The sequence below is a fragment of the Oncorhynchus gorbuscha genome, linkage group LG03 (genome assembly GCF_021184085.1).
Source record: "Oncorhynchus gorbuscha isolate QuinsamMale2020 ecotype Even-year linkage group LG03, OgorEven_v1.0, whole genome shotgun sequence".
NCBI classification, from domain to species: Eukaryota; Metazoa; Chordata; class Actinopteri; order Salmoniformes; family Salmonidae; genus Oncorhynchus; species Oncorhynchus gorbuscha.
The window spans coordinates 80,180,514-80,207,297 of record NC_060175.1 but is presented as its reverse complement, the minus strand read 5'-3'; the positions used below and the strand labels follow the sequence as shown (position 1 = coordinate 80,207,297).

Below are 26,784 nucleotides of genomic sequence, written 5' to 3'. Positions count from 1 at the left end.
AGGGTCCACTCATTCAGACTGCTCTTAATCCCTAATTTTTCAGAATACAAGCCTGAAACAATTTCTAAAGCATGTTGACATCTAGTGGAATGCATAGGAACTACAATTTGAGTACTAAGTCAATGGATACTGTAATGGCATTGAATAGAACACTTCCTGAATGGATTTTTCTCAGGTTTTCGCCTGCCAAATCAGTTCTGTTATACTCACAGACATTATTTTAACAGTTTTGGAGTGTTTTCTATCCAAATCTACTAATTATATGCATATCCTATCTTCTGGGCCTGAGTAGACAGCAGTTTAATTTGGGCATGCTTTTCATCCAAAATTCCAAATGCTGCCCCCTACCCTAGAGAAGTTAACTTCCTACAACCAGGGTTGGACTTTTGCTTCTGCGCCCTAATAGCAAATGTGTGCCCCGCTCCCCCTGTTGTTCACTTTAGGCTCTGGCTCCAGCAGATACCTTTTCACGCCACAGATGCTGTGAGACATATGAGATTATACAGAATGTTGAATGGCGCCAAATTGGATAGTGTGTTACCGCCATCAACAGTATGGGTGCTGGTATTACATTTATAATTAGAAGCTAGTACCTTGCTTCTAAGGTAGCTTAGCTAGCGTGTACTAGCTAGCTGCACAAGAAATAGTGGTTAGCATAACTCCCTGGACCAGAGCTAGTGCTCTGACTGGTATGAGCATAGCATACCGACGCCCTGAAACAAAGATAATGACCCAGGACAAAAGTCTACAGGTTGCTCCGTGCATATACCATTTGAGACACAAAAATACCATCTGAAACTCATGGGCATGCACTTTGATGTTGGCAGACCACACAGAATCAGCTGCCTTTAAAAAAATGCTGTCAGAGTGCAGTATAACTGCAGTACAACACCATATAACTGCAGTTAGAATGCAGTATAACTGCAGTTCAACTGCAGTACAGTACACTGCTGTTATTCTGCAAGTACTGCATCCAAAATACCACAGTTGACTGCAGTTACTGCACTTTTACTGCAGTTTTAAAACGGCAATATTATTTTGCAAGGGTGATGCGTCTCGTTGTTCCAGCATGGTCAGTACACCATAAAGAGAACTCATAATAACTAGCCAGTAAGCAAATTTACTTATTTTCCAGAAGTTGACCACAGGTGCATTCTATGTAAACTGGAAACCACATATCCTGAGGATGCATTTATTGTAGCTGGGGATTTTAACAAGGCTAATCTGAATACAAGGCTCCCTAAATTTTATCAGCATATCGATTGCGCGACCCGGGCTGGCAAAGCTCTGGATCACTGTTATTCTAACTTCCGCGATGCATATAAGGCCCTCCCCTGCCCTCCTTTCGGAAAAGCTGACCACGACTTAATTTTGTTGCTCCCAGCCTATAGACAGAAACTAAAACAGGAAGCACCCGTGCTCAGGTCTGTTCAACGCTGGTTCGACCAATCGGATTCCATGCTTCAAGATTGCGTCGCTCACGTGGACTGGGATATGTTCTGCATAGCGTCGAACAACAACATTGATGAATACGCTGATTCTGTGAGCGAGTCTATTAACAAGTGCATCGGTGACGTTATACCCACAGCGTCTATTAAAACATTCCCCAACCAGAAACCGTGGATTGATGACAGCATTTGCGCAAAACTGAAAGCGCGAACCACTGCTTTTAATCAGCGCAAGGTGACCGGAAAACATTACCGAATACAAACAGTGTAGCTATTCCCAGGGGGTTTGGTCAAGATGTTTACCCATATCAGACACGGACAGAGAAGGATTAGCTCAGTTTCAAGGGTGTTTATTTAAATAAAAGATCAAGAAGAAAATATGTCTCCCCTATGAGACCCTCTACGGGATGCGGTCTTCTGGGTCTGGATGTTTCCTGTCAGGCACAAAACTGAACTCCCTCTTGTTACCTCTGCAACCGTTGACAATAACACAGGAGTCCTTTCTTCCCTAATTCCTCTCTTGTGTGCTGCCCTTCTGGCAGCTTTATGGGCCTTGCACAGCTGGTGAGTAATCGACCCTTGATTACTCACCAGCTCCCAATCAGCCCCAATTAGTCCTGGCTGGAGAGCCCGTCGAGACCTGGCACATCCAGCAGATGGAGCCATCGCCTCGTGATGTATACTCCATCTATTACCAGGCCTCGACGATTCTTCCCCTGTTGGCTGACCTGCTGTACGCCACAGTAGGTAACAACATCTCCACCCCGCTGATCCTCAACACTAGGGCCCCTCAAGGGTGCGTTCTCAGCCCTCTCCTGTACTCCCTGTTCACCCATGACTGTGTGGCACGCCTCCAACTCAATCATCAAGTTTGCAGACGACACTACAGTGGTAGACTTGATTAGCAACAACAGATAGGAGGTGAGGGACCTCGGAGTGTGGCGTCAGCAAAACAAAGGAGATGATCATGGACTTCAGGAAACAGCAGAGGGAGCAGCCCCCTATCCACATCGACGGGACAGTAGTGGAGATGGTGGAACGTTTTAAGTCCCTCAGAGTCCACATCACGTACAAACTGAAATGGTCCACCCACACAGACAGCGGGTGAAGAAGGTGCAGCAGCGCCCAAAACCACTCAAACTTTTACAGATGCACAATCGAGAGCATCTTGTCGGGCTGTACGGCAACTGCTCCGCCCACAACCGTAAGGCTCTCCAGAGGGTAGTGAGGTCTGCACAACGCATCACTGGGGGAAAACTACGTGCCATCCAGGACACCTACACCATCTGATGTCACAGGAAGGCCAAAAAGATCATCAAGGACAACAACCACCCGAGCCACTGCCTGTTCATCCCGCTATCATCCAGAAGGCGAGGTCAGTACAGGTGCATCAAAGCGGGGACCGAGAGACTGAATAACAGCTTCTATCTCAAGGCCATCAGACTGTTAAACAGCCACCACTAACATCGAGTGGCTGCTGCAAACATACTCAACTCTAGCCACTTTAATAATGGAAAAATTGATGTAATAAATGCATCACTAGCCACTTTAAACAATGCCACTTTATATAATGTTTACATACCCTACATTACTCATCTCATATGTATATACTGTTCTATATCATCTACTGCATCTTGCCTATGCCGTTCGGCCATCACTCATTCATATATTTTTACGTACATATTCTTATTCATTCCTTTACACTTGTGTGTGTATAAGGTAGTTGTGAAATTGTTAGGTTAGATTACTTGTTAGATATTACTGCATGGTCAGAACTAGAAGCACAAGCATTTCGCTACACTCGCATTAACATCTGCTAACCATATGTATGTGACAAATACCATTTGATTTGATTTGAATGAAAGATGAAGAGACAAGTTTTTCGGTTTTCAGAAATACCTTTTCTCCTGACATTGAAAAAGTAATTTACAGATATAGAAAAATACATTTAGGTCATTGATTCTATAGCCGAATTTCAACTGCACATACATTCTCAATGAAATAAGCATTATATCACAATAATTATTTTTCAAGCCTCTTACTTTAGTAAAGTGGAGCCAACTGAAGATTGCAACATAATATGTATTATTGCTCACATGCACTTATGTTACCTTTTTCAAAAGCTTTAAAACTGGCAGCGAAGATGTTCAATGTAGTCCAACCTACAGAATAAATCAACAGACCACCAACAGACAAATATTTTATTTTCTTGCTATGACTGTGATATGTTGTTAGTTGAATGCACATTCTGTAGATGTAAGGGCATCTACAGAATGACTAAAATGTAAATGTAAAAACAAACTCTTGCAAAGTATGTTGGGTATTATTCTAATGAACCCCACCCCCAAACATATCCAAATCTGAACGAATCATAGACGGCTATGTTCCACAAGTTTGAACATCACAGTACAGTACGGCACAGTTTAGTACAGTAGAGCACAGAAAAGTAGAGTAGAGTATAGTATGGTACAGTAGAGTTTAATATAGTAGAGTACCATACAGTTTAGTTCAGTAGAATACAGTACAGTAGAGTTGAATTCAGTAGAGCACAGTATAATTTAGTTCAGTCGAGTACATTAGAGTGAAGGTGCAATACAGTACACTATACTTTTCTTTACCTCACTGTACTGTAGTGTGCTCTACTGTATTGTACTATACTTAGCTTTTCTTTACAGTACTGTAATGTCCTGTACTGCGCTGTACTGTGCTGTCCAATCTTGTGAAACAAAAAGACTTCAATGTTTGGGCCAAATCAAGGCCGACCCGGATCAAATCTGAACCAACTAGAAAAGTACAGTTCTTGAAGAAAATGTGCTGTGCTTATAGCTTGTTTTAAAGTATTTATGGTTGTGAAATAAGTTATAGTAGTGGTAGTGACTGGATGTAGTTGAAAAGTAGGTAGATGGATTGATTGGTTGAATTTGTCACGTTGGTATAAGGGATCGGGAGACAGGTGCAGGAATGCGTAATAGGGGTTTTTATTTACCCAAATTACAGCATGCCATTTAAATGCATGGGAACAAAGACCAAACAAACACATATACAAAACACAGGGTTGAGACCCAAACAAAAGAGCGAGGAGTACCTCGAATAAATACACAAGCACACAATGATACCACATGGGACAAGACCCGTAATCATCTGTGCAATACACATGGCACGAAAGCCAAAACACCCCAGCACAGGTACTCACACGACCAACAGACATTGGAACAATAATCAACAGCCCAATGGTGAAACAAAGGGTGCATTTATACAAATACAATCAGTGGGAATGGGGACCAAGTGTGCGTAATGTCACAGTTCCGGAGGGATCCGTGACAGAATTATAGATTTTTTGATTGATTGGAAAGGATGAAGATGGTGCAGACAGAGATGATTGCCTCGCTTTGAGTCCTTAGGAAACTATGCAGTATTTAGTTTTTAATGTATTATTTCTTACATTGTTACCCCAGGAAATCTTAAGTCTTATTACATACAGCCGGGAAGAACTATTGAATATAAGAGCGACGTCAACTTACCAACATTACGACCAGGAATACGACTTTCCCGAAGCGGATCCTCTGTTTGGACCACCACCCAGGACAATGGATCTAATCCCAGAAGCCGACCAAAAACAACGGCGCCGCAGACGGAGCAGCCTCCTGGTCAGGCTCCGTAGATGTGCATGTCGCCCACCGCTCCTGAGTATACTACTCACCAATGTCTGGTTCCTTGACAACAAGGTAGACAAAATTTTAGCAAGGATTGCCTTCTAGAGAGACATCAGGGATTGTAACATTCTCTGTTTCACGGAAACATGGCACTCTCGGGATATGTTGTTGGAATCGGTTCAGCCACCGGGCTTCACCATGCATCGCTCCAAAAGAGATGAACACCTCTCTGGGAAGAGGAAGGGCGGTGGTGTATGCTTCATCATTAACGACTCATGGTGTGATCATAACAACATACAGGAACTCAAGTCCTTCTGCTCACCCGACCTAGAATTCCTTATAATCAAATACCGGCCATATTACCTCCCAAGAGAATTCTCGTCAGTTATTGTCACAGCTGCATACATTCCTCCTCAAGCAGACACCATGATGGCCCTCAAGGAACTTCACTGGACTCTATGTAACTGGAAACCATATATCCGAGGCTGCATTTATTGTAGCTGGGGATTTAAACAAAGCAAATTTGAGAACAAGGCTACCTATATTCTATCGGCATATTAATTGCAGTACTTGTGGGGGTAATACACTCGATCACTGCTACTCTAACTTCCGCGATGCATACAAAGCCCTCCGACCAATCCGACAACGACACAGTCTTGCTCCTACTGTCTTATAGGCAGAAACTCAAACAGGATGTACCAGTGACTAGAACCATTGAACGCTGGTCTGACCAATCAGAATCCATGTTTCAAGATTGTTTTGATCACGCAGACTGGGAAATGTTCCGGTCAGCCTCAGAGAACAACTTCACTCTATATGCTGACTGGGTGAGTTAGTTTATAAGGAAGTGCATTGGAGATGTTGTACCCACTGTGACTATTAAAACCTACCCTAACCAGAAACCATAGATGGATGGCAGCATTCGCACAAAACTGAAAGCGTGAACCACTGCATTTAACCATGGAAAGAGGTCTGGGAATATAGCTGAATATAAAAAGTGAAGTTATTCCCTTAAGTCAATCAAACAAGTGAAATGCCAGTACACAAGGACAAAGTGGAGTCGCAATTCAATGGCTCAGACACGAGGCGTATGTGGCAGGGTCTACAGGAAATTCCCGGACTACAAAAAGAAAACCAGCCACTTCACGGAAACCAACGTCACGCTTCCAGACAAACTTAACACCTTCTTTGCCCGCTTTGAGGATAACACAGTGCCACCGTCGCGGCCCGCTAACAAGGACTGCGCCCCTCTCCTTCTCTGTGGCCGACGTGAGTAAAACATTTAAACATGTTAACTCTCGCAAGGCTGCTTACCGGCCACCTTAGACCCACTTCAGTTTGCGTACCGCCCCAACAGGTTCACAGACGACGCAATCGTCATCACACTTCACACTGCCCTATCCTATGTAAGAATGCTGTTCATTGACTATTGCTCAGCATTCATCACCATAGTACCTTCCAAGCTCATCATGAAGCTCGGGGCCCTGGCTCTGAACCCCACCCTTTGCAACTGGGTCCTAGACTTCCTGACGGGCCGCCCCCCCAGGTGGTGAAGGTAGGAAACAACATCTCCACTTTTCTGATCTGATCTACTCCCTGTTCATCCACGACTGCGTGGCCATGCATGCCTCCAACTCAATCATCAAGTTTGCAGACGACACTACAGTGGTAGGTAGGCTTGATTACCAACACCGATGAGACCGCCTACAGGGAGGAGGTGAGGGCACTCGGAGTGTGGTGTCAGGAAAATAACCTCTCACTCAACATCAACAAAACAAAGGAGATGATCGTGAACCTCAGGAAACAGCAGAGGGAGTACCCCCCTATCTACATCGATAGTAGTGGAGAAGGTGGAAAGTTAAGTTCCTCGGTGTACACATCACAGACAAACTGAAAGGGTCCACCTACACAGACAGTGTGGTGAAGAAGGCGCAACAGCGCCTCTTCAACCTCAGGAGGCTGAAGAAATGTGGCTTGTCACCCAAAACCCTGACAAACTTTTACAGTTGCACAATCGAGAGCATCCTGTTGGGCTGTATCATAGCTTGATACGGCAACTGTGCTGCCCTCAACTGCAAGGCTCCCCAGAGGGTGGTGCTGTCTGCACAACACATCACCGGGGACAAACTACCTGCCCTCCATGACACCTACAGCACCCGATGTCACAGGAAGTCCAAAAAGATCCCCAAGGACAACAACCACCCGAGCCACTGCCTGTTCACACCGCTACCATCCAGAAGGTGAGGTCAGTACAGGCGCATCAAAGCTGGGACTGAGAGACTGAAAAACACCTATCTCAAGGCTGAACATCAATCACTAACTCAGAGAGGTTGCTGCCTACATTGAGACCCAATTACTGGCCACTTTAATAAATGGATCACTAGTCACTTTAAACAATGCAACTTTAATAATGTTTACATATCTTACATTACTCATCATATGTATATACTGTATTTTATGACATCTTTTGCACCTTGCCTATGCCACTTGGCCATCGCTCATCCCTCTATTTATATGTGCATATTCTCATTCACGGAAAACAGAAAGGAAAACGCTGCACACTGCTGCTCATGCTCCCAGGTGATATTTATTAACAATGTTTCGAGCCTTAGGTCTTCATCAGGCATCCATATCCCTGGTGGGGGTAGAAGGTCCTAGATATACGGGCAGTACTCAGTGACATCACTTCCTGAAACAGGAGGTACATTTTTGTAATTGATAACATAGTTTCACAATATTAACATTCAATGTATCACAATATATGATCATACACAGGGAATGTGATCAATATTTACAGTAATATACATACAATATTTAATTAGGATTTTAAAAAATTATTTAGACATATTGAAACTATAAAAATGGTTTCAAGTCAAACTCCTCATTAAGGCCAAGAGGAGACAGTGTGTTGAGCCTGTGCATTCAGAAAGATTCCCTTTGAAGAAGTTTCCTCTCAATGTCCCCTCCCCTGCGTGACATCTTGACCATTTCTATTTCAATGTATCTCAGAGAACTAATAAGATGTTTAGCTTGTACAAAATGAGCAGCAACCAGATTGTTGTCTCACCTGTCCATGTATTGCTGCGGTGCTCACTGATTTGTGTCTTAAGGTTTCAACATGTAAATAACATTGGTGGACATGCAGGTAATCAGGCCCTTGATCTTAAATCTTTGTCCTGTTGTTCGGGAGGGTAAATTAGTTGCATTTGTACATTGCATTGAGCACATTGGCCACATTTGTAATTACCCTTCGGAACCTTGTCCAAAAAAGTTTCGCTTTTCTCTGGTGGGTAATAAGATTTAACCACAATATCGCTCACGTTTGGGGGTCTTTTAAAAACCATACGTTGGGGATATTTAAAAATGGGTTTCAATTATGGGTCAGTATCAATAATGTACCAGTACTTCCTGATAATGTCCTTAAATGCCTTCCCCAATATTGAATATTGGGTAAAGCATGATGGGACATGTTATGCTTTTTCTTTGACTTTTGGTTGAAGGCTTTCCAACTGTGTTAAACCTTCAAAACGATCATTGGCATGTTTTACCCAATTGTCTTTTGTGTCCCCTTTTCCGTGGTCTGTTTCTGATGAGAAGCATCAGAGCTGCATATTCTTCTGATAACACTGAATTGTCTTATAGGGAGATTTTTAATAAGTGGACGTGGATGAAAGCTGTCACCTAAGGAGGGTATTCCTGTCCATAGGTTTCCTATAGAGATCTGTAGAGAGGGAGGGTTTGTCCTTAATAACCATCACACCAAGAAAACCGATTTGTGATAGGTCATAATTAATGGTGAAGTGAAGGTGTTCATTCATAGAGTTTAGGTAAGGATGGAATTCCAAAAGTTCTTCCTGGGTGACAGTATAGATCATGAAAATGTCATCCAAGAAGTAGGAGAATATTTGAGAGAAAAGGGTTAAGGTCTGGATTCAGCACCACCTGTTTTTTAAACATTCCTAGATATAGGTTAGCATAATTAGGAGCCATAGTGCTCCCCATCGCTGTCCCTTTGGTCTGAAGGGAAAAAGTCTTCTCTGAAGAGAAAATAGTTGGAGGTTAGTACCAGTTCACTCCCCCACGAGCAAGTCTGTCTCTAGCTTTAACGGTTCAAGAGTTACTGTTGGTGAGTTATTTCACGTAAATGTATTTAATTCTAATTTATAAAGGTTTTAAGTTAGGATAGCCTTAGTGTTTTAAAGTTGGTCTTATAGCTAAATTGGCAAAGGAGCAGGACCATTTTGAATAGCAACATCTGTATTCCTATGGTTCTCATTCTAACCCATGTTAATTTATACACATTTTAAATGGTTATTGTTCAAAAAGTATGAATAGTATCAAAAAGTTGTATAAATGCAATATAAGTATGGTCAGACAATGTTGGTTTGGAGTTGATATTTTAAAATGGTGAAAGAGGAGTAGCATGGCCAAATGTCCCCCATCTAAGTCTATGGCCCTGTTATTGCCATTGAAATGTATTGGGAGCTCATTTAAATATTGTTGAAGTACAAATGCTATCATAAATATTTTCCCCAGCAATCTAAGTTGGAGCAGTCTGTCTGTTCTAAAGTTGGTTTTGTTTTTATAAAAGCACTACTGAATATATGTACTTTACTATTTATATTTTTGCCAACATTTACTTCACTACATTCCTAAAGAAAATAATATACGTTTTACTCCGTACATTTTCCCTGACACCCAAAAGTACTTGTGACAGGAAAATAGTCAAATTCACGTACTTATCAAGAGAACATCCCTGGTCATCCCTACTGCTTCTGATCTGGCGGACTCACTAAACACAAATGCTTAATTTGTAAATTATGTCTGATTGTTCAAGTGTGCCCCTGGCTATCTGTAAATAAAAAATAAAAAAAAGAAAATAATGCTCTGGTTTACTTTATATAAGGGCTTTGAAATGATTTATACTTTTACTTTTGGTAATTGAGTATATTTTAGTAATTTTATTTACTTTTGATACTTAAGTATATTTAACACCAAAATGTAGTTATGTAATTTTCTATTAAAGGATCTTTAATTTTTCTCAAGTATGACAATTGAGTACTTTTTCCACCACCGTAGCTTATACGGTTACAGAGTTGTGGCATTTGTTATAATATGCAAATGTATGCCAATTTAAACTGATTAACGAATCTATACATTTGTGTAGTGTTTCCATCCTCCCGAAGTTGGTTTGGAGTTCCAAGCTTGAATAGTTAGAAAGTAGTGGCACTGCAAATACAGTACCTTCAGAAAATATTCATACCCCTTGAGGTATTCCACATTTTGTTGTTACAGCCTGTACTTAAAATGGATACAATAATACCCAATGCAACCGGTCAGGATGCTCTCGATGGTGCAGCTATAGAACCTTTTGAGGATCTGAGGACCCATGACAAATCTTTTCAGTCTGCTGAGGGGGAATAGGTGTTGTCAGTGCTTCAGTGTTGCTTGCTTCGAAGCGAGCTCATAGGAGTAATTTAGCTCATCTGGCAGGCTAGGTTTACTGGGCAGCTCGCAGTTGGGCTTCCCTTTGTAGCCCGTAATAGTTAGCAAGCCCTGCCACATCCGACGAGCATCAGAGTCAGAGGTGGTCTAGAATTGATTTCCCCCTCTGATTGCACATGTTACATGCTGGTAGAAATTAGGTAAAATGGATTTAAGTTTTCCTGCATTAAAGCCCCCTACCACTAGTAGCGCCGTCTCTGGATGAATATTTTCTTGTTTGCTTATGGCCTTATACAGCTCGTTGAGTGCGGTCTTAGTGTGGTGGCAGAAACATTATGTACAAAATAAGTTACAAACATTAAAAAACACACTTATCATAATTGGTTAGGAGCCCGTAAAACAGTAGCCATCCCCTCCGGCACCATTCTGTATTCATCGGATGCCACCTTTCAGACAAGTCAGTTGGTCAAATTTCGGCCCTACTAGAGCTGCCCCGGTCAACTGTAAGTGCTGTTATTGGGAAGTGAAAACATCTAGGAGCAACAACGGCTCAGCCGCGAAGTGATAGGCTACACAAGCTCACAGAATGAAGTGCGTAGTACCGCTGAAGTGCGTAGTACGTAAAAATAGTCTGTCCTCGGTTGCACCACTCACTACAAACTGCCTTTGGGAGCAATGTCAGCACAATAACTGTTTGTCGGGAGCTTCAAGAAATGGGTTTCCATGGCCGAACAGGCGCACACAAGCCTAAGATCACCTTGCGCAATGCCAAGCGTCGGCTGATGTGGTCTAAAGCTCCCTGTCATTGGACTCTGGAGTAGTTGAAACGCGTTCTCTGGAGTGATGAATCACACTTCACCTTCTGGAAGTCTGATGGACAAATCTGTGTTTGGTGGATGCCAGGAGAACGCTACCTGCCCCAATGCATAGTGCCAACTGTAAAGTTTGGTGGATGAGGAATTGTTGTCTGGGGCTGTTTTTGTTTTTCATGGTTCACAGTGTTTAAAGAAAAAGACTGCATGACGTTATTTTATGTTTTTGAATAATAATGTCACGATCGTCGTATTGAGTAGACCAAAGCGCAGCGTGGTGTGAATGCATGATTTTTAATAAAGGACGAAAAACACGAAGTACACTAACAAACAAACAAGACAAACGTGACTGCTATCAAAACACTGCTAACATGCAACGTAACAGACAACAACCCACAATACAAAACAGGCTACCTAAATATGGTTCCCAATGAGAGACAACAACAAACACCTGCCACTGATTGAGAACCATATCAGGCCAAAACACATAGAAACAGACTAACTAGACATGCAACCTAGAATGCCCACTCATATCACACACTGACCAAACAAAACATAGAAACAAAACAACGCAAATAATGGTCAGAGTGTGACAGTACCCCCCCCCCCCCCTAAGGTGCAGACTCCGGCCGCAAAATCTAAACCTATAGGGGAGGGTCTGGGTGGGCATCTGGTCGCGGTGGCGGCTCTGGCGTGGGACGTGGACCCCACTCCACCATAGTAATTTCCCTCTTCAAGGGCCTCTTTAGAGTGGCGACCCTCGCATCTGCCCTTGGGTCTAAGACCCTAATTAAAGGCCCCACTGGACTGAGGAGCGCCTCTGGACTGAGGGGCAGCTCCGGACTGATTGACGGCTCTGGCGGCTCCTGGCTGGCTGACGGCTCTGGTGGCTCCTGGCTGACTGACGGCTCTGGCAGGTCCTGGTTGACTGACGGCTCTGGCAGGTCCTGGCTGACTGACAGGACTGGCGGGAGACTCTGGCGGCTCAGGATTGGCGGGAGACTCTGGCGGCTCAGGACTGGCGGGAGACTCTGGCGGCTCAGGACTGGCGGGAGACTCTGGCGGCTCAGGACTGGCGGGAGACTCTGGCGGCTCAGGACTGGCGGGAGACTCTGGCGGCTCAGGACTGGCGGGAGACTCTGGCGGCTCAGGACTGGCGGGAGACTCTGGCGGCTCAGGACTGGCGGGAGACTCTGGCGGCTCAGGACAGGCGGGAGACTCTGGCGGCTCAGGACAGGCGGGAGACTCTGGCGGCTCAGGACAGGCGGGAGACTCTGGCGGCTCAGGACAGGCGGGAGACTCTGGCGGCGGATGGGCAGGCGGAGCACCTGTAGGGATGTGATGGAGAGACAGCCTGGTGCGGGGGGCTGCCACCGGAGGGCTGGTGCGTGGAGGTGGCACCGGATAGACCGGACCGTGAAGGCGTACTGGAGGTCTTGAGAGCAGGGCTGGCACCATCCGCACTGGCGGGATCCTCACCCTAGCCCGGCAGATGCGGGGAGCTGGGATGTAGCGCACCAGGCTAAGCACACATACTGGGGACACCGTGCGCTCCACCACATAACACGGTGCCTGACCAGTACAACACCCGCCATGGTAAGCACGGCTCGGAGAACTGTAACGCCGAGCTGGCACAGGGCGTGCAGGGCTAGGGAGGCGCACAGGAGGCCTGGTGCGTGGGGCTGGCACAATCCTCACCAGACGGCTAGCACGCACCTCAGGACGAGTATGGAGAGCTGACCCAGGTGACATCAAATCCCGACACGCTCCGTCGGGCGGATGTCGTGCCTCAGGCACCAACACAGCACCTCCCTCAAAACTCTCTCCTCCAATCTCCCCATTAACTTCACTGTCTCTGCTTCGCTCACCTCCAATACCGCCCTGACTGGCTCTAGTTCCATCCTTGGCTCCTTACGGTAAGCAGGGGGAGTTGCCTCAGGTCTGACTCCTGACTCTGCCACACTCTCCCTGTGCCCCCTCCCCCCCAATACATTTTTGGGGCTGCCTCTCGGGCTTCCAGCCGCGCTGCCGTGCTGCCTCCTCATACCGGCGCCTCTATGCTTTCGCTGCCTCCAGCTCTGCTTTGGGGCGGCGATATTCCCCTGGCTGTGCCCAGGGTCTTTCGCCGTCTAGAATCTCCTCCCAATTCCAGTCCTGCGATCTTTGCCGCTGCTGCTGCTGGCCGTTACCACGCTACTTGGTCCATTGTAGGTGGGTTATTCTATCACAAACAAACAAAAACAAACAAACAAACAAACAAACAAGACGAATGTGACTGCTATCAAAACACTGTGCTAACATGCAACGTAACATAGACAATAACCCACGAACCACAATACAAAACAGGCTACCTAAATATGGTTCCCAATCATGGGAACCCAATCAGAGACAACGACAAACACCTGCCACTGATTGAGAACCATATCAGGCCAAAACACATAAACAGACTAACTAGACATGCAACATAGAATGCCCACTGTCGTTCTGCCCCTGAACAGGCAGTTAACCCGCTGTTCCTAGGCCGTCATTGAAAATAAGAATTTGTGCTTAACTGACATGCCTAGTTCAATAAAGGTTAAAAAAAATAGGCAGAATAATATCACACCCTGACCAAACAAAACATAGAAACAAACAACGCAAATAATGGTCAGTGTGAGACAACTAAAATAAAAACATTTGCTTTATAAGTAGTGCATGATCTTAGGTTGGCAGCACATACATTCTAAGAGATTTCATTATTTTTAACCAAATGTTGCAATTGCGATTTGACTTGTGATTTAGAGCAAAACACTTGGGTGAACTGGAAATAGAAAATTATTCAAATTCTATGGTTGGAATATAATAGTGGGCACTTCGAATACAGTTTGACATGACAACAAATTAAAATGCCAGGTAGGCGTTATTGTGACTGGGTAGGAACCAAAGGATTGACAAGTGTTTCCTACTGGACCCTATAATCTTTGGCTACATTGAATGTTTTCTCTTAGCGACTTCATGTAGCTGACATATTCTTGCTTTGCGTATTCCTTTTTGATTTAGAAGATACTGTGCCAGAAATAACATGTAGATGTACAGTACCATTCAAAAGTTTGGACACATCTACTCATTCAAGGGTTTTTCTTTATTTTTACTATTTTCTACATTGTACAACTATGAATTGCCACATTATTCCATATGTGTTAACTTTGGGGAAGGCCTTTCCTGTTTCAGCATGACAATGCCCCCGTGCACAAAGTGAGGTCCACGCAGAAATGGTTTGTCAAGATCGGTGTGGAAGAACTTGACTGGCCTGCACAGAGCTCTGACCTCAACTCCATTGAACACCTTTGGGACTATTTGGAATGCAGACTGCGAGCCAGGCCCAATCACCCCTCATCAGTGCCTGACCTCACTAATGCGCTTGTGGCTGAATGGAAGCAAGTACCCGCAGCAATGTTCCAACATCTAGTGGAAAGCCTTCCCAGAAGAATAGAGGCTGTTATAGCAGCCTGTGTGGATGTTGAAATCAGGGCCAGTCCAGACTGGACAAAATCTGAACCAAACATAGATGGCTATGATTGGTTCATGCTTTGTCTGGTCTGGACCAAAAATAACTGTCCTTGGACCGAGGCTGGTCCGGACTGCACCAAAAAAAGACATCCGAAAGACGTTTCTGACGGTAAATGCTTAGTGGGTAGTAACTCATGACAATTTTTTTCTCACAACTCCTGTGTGCTGTTGTAGGTCGACACCCACATCCATGCTGCTGCCTGCATGAACCAGAAGCACCTCCTGCGCTTCATCAAGAAGTCTTACCAGATGGACGCTGACCGTGTCGTGCAAAACATCAAGGGCAAAGATGTGACCATGAAGGAGCTGTTCGCCAACCTCAATCTGCACCCCTATGACCTCACTGTCGATTCCCTGGATGTGCACGCTGTGAGTCATACTGCTAGCTAGTTTAGCGATCAAAGGGGGAAAGCAGTCCTGTGACCACAGGGCAAGTGCGCTCCTACCTCCTGTGTCAAAGGTCCAGACCTCTTGGCAGAAGCCATTGAAAGCTTACATAGTAAGCTGCATACGGTGAAACTATGCATCTTTGATATTTTGATACTTTTTCCAATGTGAACACTCCTTGGTCTTACGTGCTTCTCTCTCGCTCATGTCTAAAGGGCAGACAAACCTTTCAACGTTTTGACAAGTTCAATGCTAAGTACAACCCTGTGGGAGCTAGTGAGCTGCGTGACCTGTACATGAAGACGGAGAACTACATCGATGGAGAGTACTTTGCCAGGATCATTAAGGTTAGACTCAGCTATGGCTTAGTTAGTTCCCTTTTGTAAACATCGCTTGATTACAACCAGCTGATTCTATATTTTTCTCACCCAGGAAGTGGCCTCTGATCTGGAGGATGCCAGGTACCAATACGCAGAGCCCCGTCTGTCCATCTATGGCTGCAACCCTAATGAGTGGACCAAGCTCTCAGGCTGGTTCAACAAGCACAGAGTCTTCTCCCCTCAACTCAAGTGGATGATTCAAGTGCCCAGGATCTAGTAAGTTGTATCTCTCTGTTCTTCAGTGAATGTACTCTTACCCTTTTTGCACCCTTTGGCAAGTTTAGCAAACTCAGTATAAAATCCTACTCTTTTATGGGTACTTGGCCCTCCAAGTAAAAAACAAACAATCTTTTTTTAAATGGCTCTCTAAATAATGAAATTTGTACATTTAGAATAAGGTCTGAAGAACATGTTTATTACCATGGCATGTCATGTTTGTAAATTACTAACTGCTCATTCTCTGTACTTCCACCTCAGTGACATCTTCAGAGGCAGGAACTTCGTGCCCCACTTTGGAAAGATGCTGGAGAACATCTTTCTGCCTGTATTCCAGGCCACCATCGAACCCCACGCCAACCCTGAGCTCAGCATCTTCCTCAAGCATGTGAGTGAGACTGGCATGAGGAACCAGGGATGAAGGAGGTTTACATTTTGAAGCTGCAATATGCAACTTTTTGTGCAACCTGACCAAATTCACATAGAAATGTGTGTTATAGATCTGTCATTCTCATTTAAAGAGTCTAAGAAGTGGTAGATATGTTCTATGTGCACTATTTCTGTGCTTACCTTTCTCAAGTTTTGTTTTTTGCGTCTTTTACTTTCGATTTTGTAAATCAGCTTCAACCTGAAAATACAATATTTTTGGTTATGGAAAATATATTTCACAGCGTTTTAGATGTTACAATGATTCTCTACATTATACTTGCTTGTTTTGTCACACAAACTGAAATTAGGCAAACTATTTGAATGTTAGCAACCAGGAAATGGCGGAGCAATTTCTGCATAGTTAATACTTTCAAGGGGTAGTTCACTTAAATGTCCTAATTCATGATTGTTCTCCGGCCTTGATGGAAATGTTATCAGAAGGTAGGAATTTGAGTTTTAAAATGTGTTTTTTACATTTTCAATCACTTAAAAAGAGAAGAAGTTTGATATGATATATGAAGAAAATAAATTGAATAGCAAGGCAATCTCTTCGTTCTCCATCTTCCTCTGCTCTGTAGGTGACAGGTTTCGACAGTGTGGATGACGAGTCCAAGCACAGTGGTCACATGTTCTGCACCAAGAGCCCCAAACCAGAGGAGTGGAACATTGTCAAGAACCCCTCCTACACTTACTACATCTACTACATGTATGCCAACATCACTATGATCAATCATCTCCGCAAGTGAGTATTGCATGTCAAATCACAACCCACTGAGCACACAATGGTTGAGCCAACATGGAATAGACGTTGAATTGATATCTGTGCTCAGTGGGAATCCACACGTCCTTCAAGAAATTGTTGCATGAAAAGTATAAATCAAACATGATACACTCATATCATTGTCTGTTTTGTGTTTTTGTTTGCATTCTAGGGCTAGGGGAATGAACACCTTCCAGTTCAGGCCCCACTGTGGAGAGGCTGGAGCCGTCACCCATCTGCTGGCCTCCTTCATGACAGCTGACAACATCTCTCACGGCCTCAATCTCAAGAAGGTCCGTAGCCTCTCCAAACAGAATGGCCTCCTCTGTTTCTTTGATAATATCAAAACCTAAACACATTACACAACTAACTCCTGTGGTCCTGCTCCTGCTCAACAGAGCCCTGTGTTGCAGTACCTCTACTTCCTGGCCCAGATTCCCATTGCCATGTCTCCACTCAGCAACAACAGTCTCTTCCTGGAGTATGCCAAGAGTCCTCTTCTGGAGTTCCTCAAGAAGGGCCTGATCGTCTCCCTGTCCACGGATGACCCCATGCAGTTCCACTACACCAGGGTGAGGCCAGACTGGGAGCCCGTCTGGTAGTGTGTGTGTGTGTTGTGTAGAAAGATATTTACCTGTTTTGGTACGTTTCTTGGTTATTGTTGGTGCATTATGCGCCAATCAACTGCCCCAAGGTTCCATTCAGTTCAAAATGGTAATGGCTGATTTTTAAGCTGATCCTAAATCGGTTCTAGAGAGTAATTGAGACGCCAAGCTTACTCTGCTCTGACTGTGTGTCCTCAGGAGCCCCTGATGGAGGAGTACGCCATTGCAGCCCAGGTGTTCAAGCTCAGCACCTGTGACATGTGTGAGATCTCCAGGAACAGTGTGCTGCAGAGCGGCTTGTCTAATGAGGTAATAAACACAAGAGACAACAAACAGGATAGACAATATACTACCTCATAGACCCACACTTTGTAAGACCTGAACCATTATTATTTTACACAAAGACATTATATTTTGTTACATTACAATCTACATTAAAGTAATGTATGCCATTTAGCAGACGCTTTTATCCAAAGCGACTTACAGTCATGTGTGCATACATTCTACGTATGGGTGGTCCCGGGAATCGAACCCACTACCCTGGCGTTACAAGCGCCATGCTCTACCAACTGAGCTACAGAAGGACCACAAAGTACGAGTTCAATCATAGTATAGACTAGTTGGATGACAGCACTGTAATAGACTGCCATGGCTAATTGCCATCATAACATCTTAAGAACCAAAAAGTGTTTCCTTGGATTCTTTCTACAGGAGAAGACTCACTTTCTTGGTTCCGACTATCTGAAGGAGGGCCCTGAGGGCAATGACATACGCAAGACCAATGTCGCCCAGATCCGTATGGCCTATCGTTACGAGACATTGTGCTATGAGCTCAACCTTATTAAGGAGGGTCTGAAGACTGAGTGAACAATCTGATATGTTATGTTTTATGGTGATGGCCCCTGCTAAATGTACCGATTATTTAAGACAACCTTCTTGTGTACTGGCGTTCCCTCCATGGTAAACCACATAATCTATTTATTAGAATAGGTATTAGTGTCATCTGGTGTCTGTGTGCAACTAATATCAATTTAACACAGTTTGCATATAGTGATTGGTCAGTGCTATCTGGGATCTTTGGGACTTCCCTACCCTTAACCATAACCGTTACAAATTTCAACTTCAAAGGGGTAGGGACATCACAAGAATACCAGATAGCACAGATCTATAATGATAATCCTGTTTGTGTCTGTTGTAATTCCCTATTTTTATTTGATTGGTTTCACTGGCCTTGTACTTGTTTATGAATGCGTGAAAACAATTGCTCTTTCTAGATGTGTCATATTGTGGGGGACACAATTGCAAGAATGATTTGAAATAAATAAATGTTCAAATAAATATCATTTGATTTCTGTATTAATATTTTTTGTCAAACCACAACAGAATTGATTTGCTGAAATGTAGGCGCTTGCCCTGTCTGTTGCTTATTTCTGAGTGAATGCAAATGACATCTTCCTGTGATTGTGTCAATTGGCCTTCTCCTACAAATCAAGACAGCCATTCGTTGGATGAGACAGCAGGAGTTGACGACGCCTCTTAGCTCACATAATTATTATGGAGCCCCCTGAAAAGTTTCTCACTTGATTCGAGTTGTACCACTAGCTAATATCTCGGTGCCTGCTTAATGTTATTCCTTACTGTCCAAGACTGGTGAACGGTAGTTGGAAGTAAATAGACGTTTTTGCTCTTAAAAGAAGACATGTTGGTGATAGCTAGCTACAGCTAGCTTTAGCGGCTAATCAGCTAAAGGGGAATGTGTGGCAACTAACTAGTGCAATGGAACGCCCGATTTGGAATTCGTCGAGAAACACTTGTAGTGAGTCAACTGGGACGAAGATTATAGCTAATATTGATGTCTAAAACCAACCACTACAAACAGGGAACAGGTCTAATTTGCCGTTTACGATACTTTTTGCTATTAAAGAAGTTGGGATTGCTGCAAGCGACCTCGAGAGAAACCAATTGGAGGTGGGTAATACATATCGCTACGATTCAATGGATTAAAAACAAATCATTTGTCTGAGATTAGACATTTTGTTTGGTGTCCCACGGTGTCTGATCTCGCATCCAATTTACTGATTTAGCTACAAGTTATCAGTAACTTGTTATAACGTGTTGCATTGATTACACATTTGTCACAATCAATGAATTTAACATGAATCTGCTGGCTTAATTTAATGTTCTAACCTCGTCGTGCATGGCATTATATATTTGTTGATTTAATCTAGCCTACTACTTGTAAATTAATTACATCTGTTAATTAGCCTAATCTTTATTGAATGTAAACAGGACAGTTCATCTCTGCGTATATTTACAGACACATTGTGGCTGGGGTGAGATCGGCACCAGTGTAAGAATTAAAATACATTCCACATGACCTAATATAAACCGCATTGACTGTTTACTGAAACAACCCATCACTCCTTACCCCTTTTGTACCCCACCTAGGGCAAGTTTTGTCATGCAGCTATTCTTGACGAGGGCGGTTTATGGTTGTTTTGAAGGTGCAATTAGGTATAATTTATGTTGGTAAGTGATGACGGGTTATTTTGGTCTTGATGATCCCTGTTTGGATTCTACTGGAGTAACATTGTTGTTTGGACTCCATATAGCTTTAAAGGTACCCTGGAATGACAAAATGTCCATCCTTCATGATGGTTCAAACCCCGCCAGACTCCTTTTGAATGGGGGAAAAACCAAGAGGTTGATATCTGTGTAACTGCAAATTTAATTATACCTGTTAAACAATACTGAAACCAAAGCTTCTAAATGGGTGCAAGTCTCCCAAACCGTAATTATGGACAGTCTGCTGATCCTTTGTTTCTTAGTCTCAGGAAACACAGACTAGACCTTCCTGCATAACACACACAAATAAAGCAAGTGGGTCAGAGTGATAAGTGACAGTTTAAAGTGTAGGATGGGTCCTGGCTATGAGATTCCACTAAGTACATTGGATTTAGGTCAAACCAAACAAAAGCTTCATTTGTGGAGCCTGACTGACCTGTCTCTGGTCAAATTTATTCCCCTGCACCCTCCTAGCTGGAATGCAGCACATATAATCATTATTATCATGAGCATCACTGGAATTTCACCATGTCTCCCTTCTCTAAATGCTTTCAACGTGATGTGCATCGTGTCCAAGTGCTTTGCTTCCAGCAAACAGAGTACAGTAAAGGAAGCAGTAACAGGAGTTCAATATATTTAGGCAAGATTTCACATAAGGACGTGGGCCTCTCTGTACAGTTTGGATGGTGCATACAATGAGGGCTGTGCAAGATCATAAATATCAGTATTGCATGCCAAACTGTTCAGTTGTAGTTTTAGCGCAAGCTAAATAAATGCATTATGGAGTAATTCACTCTGAGGGACTCAAAATGTCAATGCAATGTTTCAGTAGTCCATTCCTATCAAATAATCTACTAGGCCTAAATTTATTAATTTAGCTAAGAGTTTACAGCCATATAGAATATATTTTACAGTAATAAGACATCACTGTGGCTGTGATGTGGATATACTGGAATCCTTCATAATTTATCTTAGTTGTTTGTGCATGTGAATGCATCCGTGCTCCAATCTTCAGTTAATGTTTATGGCGCTTAAGCCTAGGCATTCTGAAATCAAGATCAAAATACTTGGAATACCCATCCTGGCATCTTTCCTGATCTACAGAAAGAGACTTTTTGAGATGAGAGTAAATTAGATTTAATGTTTTAATCTATCATGGTGTTCTGTAATGGGACAGCTGTGGTTAAGGATGGGAGAGGGGTTTAGCCAACTCCTCTGCTCTGGGGGAGAGCAGACTTCACTCTGGCTGCACAAAGCTCCTGTGCCTTGTTCCTGCCGTTGTTTTATTTCCTCCTCCTGGTTTTATTTTTGGCTACTGACCTTGACAGGAGCCTATCCTCTCCAGCTTCCTCTGGCCGAACACATCTCATACGCCTTCCACTGCCTCAGGAGTGTGCTGTTGAAAGATACAGTGCCTTCAGAAAGTATTCATACCCCTTAACTTATTCCACATTTTGTTGTGTTACAGCCTGAATTCAAAATGGATTAAATATATTTTTTCCACTCAACCATCTACACACACTACTCCATAATGACAAAGTGAAAACATGTTTTTAGAAATTGTTGCAAATGAAATAAAGAAATCTCATTTACACAAGTATTCTCAAACCTTTGCTATCACACTCCAAATTGAGCTCAAGTGCATCCAATTTTATTTGATCATCCTTGATGTTGCTACAACTTGAATGGATTCCACCTGTGGCCAATTAAATTGTTTGGACATGGTTTAGAAAAACACCTGTCTATACAGTTGAAAGTGCATGTTGGAACAGAAACTCCACCATGAAGTCCAATGAATGGTCTGTAGATCACAGTGAGAGAATTGTGATGAGGAATATATCTGGGGATGGGTATAAAACAATTTCTAGAGTGATGAAGAGCACAGTGATCTTCATCATTGGGAAATTGAGAAAATATGGAACTACCTAGACTCTGCCAAGAGCTGGCCATCTGACCAAACTGAGCAACCGGGCAAGAAGTACATCGCAGAAAGTTTTAAATTGTCAAGAGGAGTAAAACAAGGTTGTCCTCTATTGGTATATCTATTTACTATTGTCATCGAAATGTTGGCTGTTCAAATCAGATCCAACAATATATTTAGGGATTGGAAATCCATGGTTTAAAAACAAAGGTGTCATTGTACGCTGATGATTCATGTTTTCTTTTAAATACAAAATTAGAATCACTCCACAGCCTCATAGAGGATCTAGATACTTTTTCTAACCTCTGGATTAAAACCAGATTATGATAATATTTATGATTATACTATACACAATATTACGTGTTGGATCACACAAAAAATACAACCTTCACATTACCGTGTAGTTTACCAATAAAATGGTCTGATGTGGACATACTTGGTATACATATACCGAAAGAAAGAAATGATCTCACTCCAATACATTTTTATAGAAAGTTAGCAAAAATAGATACATGTTGCTACCATGGAAAGGAAAATACCTGTCTATTTGTGGAAAAACAACCCTCATTAACTCTTTAGTCATATCACAGTTGACCTATTTGCTTATGGTTTTGCCTACACCAAGAGATCTGTTTATTAAATTATGAGCAAAAAATATTCCATTTGATTTGGAATGGCAAGCCAGACAAAATTAAAAGGGCCTATTTATATAATGAATATGAATTCGGAGGTCAGAAATTATTAAAGTATTAGACCTCTCACTAAAGGTATCAATCATACAAAAGTTACACTTAAATCCAAACTGGTTCCCTAGCAAATTAGTATGAATGTCTCACCCCATGTTCAAGAATGGCCATTTTCCCTTTATTCAGATTTCAACCTCTTGGTTATTTGAAAAGGAAATAATCTCCAAAATATCTTTATTTAAAAAAAATAAGCCATAGAAAGATGGAACAAATAATACAACAAGTATTGTGGTTAAACTCAAATATACTAATTTATTAAGGAGAACTTTATTTTTCAATAACATTTTTTTAATGGTATAATCTTTGTAAATTATATCATAAATAGAATTGGTGGAGTTGTCACACAGATATATGGAAATGTCTGCTCTACCCAAAATTACAACCAACTAATTGCAGCATTACCACAAAAATGGAAGAGGCAAGTAGAAGGGGGGAAAAGTAAGCAGCTTGTCTATCGGCACTGCATTAAAGACCAAATTGCTTAAAGAAAATTGTGATAAAGTATATACCAGTTTCATTTAAGGACTTAAAAATGGACAGCTGTGCCATTTATACATGTCAAAATATTTGGGAAGAGATTTGCGATGTACCGATTCTGTGGCACAAACTTTTTCAATAATGTGTGTGTTATTAGTTTAAGCACACTGTTTGTCTATTATTCTGATTTAGATGAAGATCAGATCAAATTTTATGCCAAATTTATGCAGAAATCAAGGTAATTACAAAGGGTTCACATACTTTTCCTTCACACTATATACATATATTAGTTGCAAATACATCTCTCTAATTTATATAATATATACATAAACTCAGCAAAAAGAAGAAACGTCCTCTCACTGTCAAATGCGTTTATTTTCAGCATACTTAACATGTGTAAATATTTGTTTGAACGTCAGAGTCAACAACTGAGACATAAACTGAACAAGTTCCACAGACATGTGACTAACAGAAATTGAATAATGTGTCCCTGAACAAAGGGGGACTCCAACTCAAAAGTAACAGTCAGTATCTGGTGTGGCCACCAGCTGCATTTTAAGTACTGCAGTGCATCTCCTCCTCATAGATTGCACCAGATTTGTCAGTTCTTGCTGTGAGATGTTACTCCACTCTTCCACCAAGGCACTGGCAAGTTTCTGGACATTTCTGGGGGGAAGCCCTCACCCTCCGATCCAGCAGGTCCCAGAAGTGCTCAATGGGATTGAGATCCGGGCTCTTTGCTGGCCATGACAGAACACTGACATTCCTGTCTTGCAGGAAATCACGCACAGAACGAGCAGTATGGCTGGTGGCATTGTCATGCTGGAGGGTCATGTCAGGATGAGCCTGCAGGAAGGGTACCACATGAGGGAGGAGGATGTCTTCCCTGTAACGCACAGCGTTGAGATTTCCTGCAATGACAACAAGCTCAGTCCGATGATGCTCATTCCTTTGACAATAAACGGGAATCCGACCATCATCCCTGGTGAGAGTAAAACTACACTCGTCAGTGAAGACCACTTTTTGCCAGTCCTGTCTGGTCCCGCGACGGATTTGTGCCCATAGGTGACGTTGCCGGTGATGTCTGGTGAGGACCTGCCTTACCACAAGCCCTCAGTCCAGCCTCTCAGCCTATTGCGAACAGTCTGAGCACTAATGGAGAGAGTGTGCGTTCCTGGTGTAATTCGGGCAGTTGTTGTTGCCATCCTGTACCTGTCCCGCAGGTGTGATGTTCGGATGTACTGATCCTGTGCAGTTGTTGTTATACGTGGTCTGACACTGCGAGGACGATCAGCTGTCCGTCCTGTCTCCCTGTAGCTCTGCCTGAGGTGTCTCACAGTACGGACATTGCAATTTATTGCCCTGGCCACATCTGCAGTCCTCGTGCCTCCAGCATGCCTACGGCATGTTCTGGCAGATGAGCAGGGACCCTGGGCATCTTTCCTTTGGTGTTTTTCAGAGTCAGTAGAAAGGCCTCTTTAGTGTCCTAAGTTTTAATAACTGTGACCTTAATTGCCTACCATCTGTAGTCTGTCTCTAACGACCGTTCCACTGGTGCATGTTCATTAATTGTTTAGGGTTCATTTACATTTACATTTAAGTCATTTAGCAGACGCTCTTATCCAGAGCGACTTACAAATTGGTGCATTCACCTTATGACATCCAGTGGGACAGTCACTTAACAATAGTGCATCTAAAACTTAGGGGGGGTGAGAGGGATTACTTATCCTATCCTAGGTATTCCTTAAAGAGGTGGGGTTTCAGGTGTCTCCGGAAGGTGGTGATTGACTCCGCTGTCCTGGCGTCGTGAGGGAGTTTGTTCCACCATTGGGGGGCCAGGGCAGCGAACAGTTTTGACTGGGCTGAGCGGGAGCTGTACTTCCTCAGTGGTAGGGAGGCGAGCAGGCCAGAGGTGGATGAACGCAGTGCCCTTGTTTGGGTGTAGGGCCTGATCAGAGCCTGGAGGTACTGAGGTGCCGTTCCCCTCACAGCTCCGTAGGCAAGTACCATGGTCTTGTAGCGGATGCGAGCTTCAACTGGAAGCCAGTGGAGAGAACTGAGGAGCGGGGTGACGTGAGAGAACTTGGGAAGGTTGAACACCAGACGGGCTGCGGCGTTCTGGATGAGTTGAAGGGGTTTAATGGCACAGGCAGGGAGCCCAGCCAACAGCGAGTTGCAGTAATCCAGACGGGAGATGACAAGTGCCTGGATTAGGACCTGCGCCGCTTCCTGTGTGAGGCAGGGTCGTACTCTGCGGATGTTGTAGAGCATGAACCTACAGGAACGGGCCACCGCCTTGATGTTGGTTGAGAACGACAGGGTGTTGTCCAGGATCACGCCAAGGTTCTTGGCGCTCTGGGAGGAGGACACAATGGAGTTGTCAACCGTGATGGCGAGATCATGGAACGGGCAGTCCTTCCCGGGGAGGAAGAGCAGCTCCGTCTTGCCGAGGTTCAGCTTGAGGTGGTGATCCGTCATCCACACTGATATGTCTGCCAGACATGCAGAGATGCGATTCGCCACCTGGTCATCAGAAGGGGGAAAGGAGAAGATTAATTGTGTGTCGTCTGCATAGCAATGATAAGAGAGACCATGTGAGGTTATGACAGAGCCAAGTGACTTGGTGTATAGCGAGAATAGGAGAGGGCCAAGAACAGAGCCCTGGGGGACACCAGTGGTGAGGGCGCGTGGTGAGGAGACAGATTCTCGCCACGCCACCTGGTAGGAGCGACCTGTCAGGTAGGACGCAATCCAAGCGTGGGCCGCGCCGGAGATGCCCAACTCGGAGAGGGTGGAGAGGAGGATCTGATGGTTCACAGTATCGAAGGCAGCCGATAGATCTAGAAGGATGAGAGCAGAGGAGAGAGAGTTAGCTTTAGCAGTGCGGAGCGCCTCCGTGATACAGAGGAGAGCAGTCTCAGTTGAATGACTAGTCTTGAAACCTGACTGATTTGGATCAAGAAGGTCATTCAGAGAGAGATAGCGGGAGAGCTGGCCAAGGACGGCACGTTCAAGAGTTTTGGAGAGAAAAGAAAGAAGGGATACTGGTCTGTAATTGTTGACATCGGAGGGATCGAGTGTAGGTTTTTTCAGAAGGGGTGCAACAGTGAACAGTGTTTAAACCCTTTACAATGAAGATCTGTGAAGTTATTTGGATTTTTACAAATTATCTTTGATAGACAGGGTCCTGGAAAAGGGACAGTTCTTTTTTGTTGTTGCTGAGTATACATACATACATACAGTGGGGCAAAAAAGTATTTCGTCAGCCACAAATTGTGCAAGTTCTCCCACTTAAAAAGATGAGAGGCCTGTAATTTATCATAGGTACACTTATTACAGACAAAATGGAGAAGAAAATCCAGAAAATCACATTGTAGGATTTGTAATGAAT

At 43.5% G+C, this 26,784-nt stretch overlaps 2 protein-coding genes across 3 annotated transcripts in view; both read left to right on the top strand.

Annotated features, from left to right (window-relative positions):
- Nucleotides 1-19,027, top strand: part of LOC124031998 (AMP deaminase 1-like) — a 38,676-nt gene extending 19,649 nt beyond the window's left edge. Inside the window, exons 8-16 of the mRNA XM_046343916.1 lie at nt 15,082-15,276; nt 15,510-15,641; nt 15,727-15,890; nt 16,152-16,278; nt 16,898-17,061; nt 17,252-17,372; nt 17,478-17,651; nt 17,883-17,993; nt 18,396-19,027. Of these exons, the coding sequence (XP_046199872.1) occupies nt 15,082-15,276; nt 15,510-15,641; nt 15,727-15,890; nt 16,152-16,278; nt 16,898-17,061; nt 17,252-17,372; nt 17,478-17,651; nt 17,883-17,993; nt 18,396-18,551 (1,344 nt within the window). The 3' untranslated portion in view covers nt 18,552-19,027. The remainder of the gene's footprint in view (nt 1-15,081; nt 15,277-15,509; nt 15,642-15,726; nt 15,891-16,151; nt 16,279-16,897; nt 17,062-17,251; nt 17,373-17,477; nt 17,652-17,882; nt 17,994-18,395) is intronic.
- A 143-nt stretch (nt 19,028-19,170) lies between these two features.
- The window catches only part of dennd2c (DENN/MADD domain containing 2C), a 37,047-nt gene continuing 29,433 nt past the window's right edge, over nt 19,171-26,784 (top strand). For both annotated transcript variants that reach the window (XM_046343914.1, XM_046343913.1), the window contains exon 1: nt 19,171-19,652. The gene's annotated coding sequence lies outside the window, so the exon portion shown is untranslated. The remainder of the gene's footprint in view (nt 19,653-26,784) is intronic.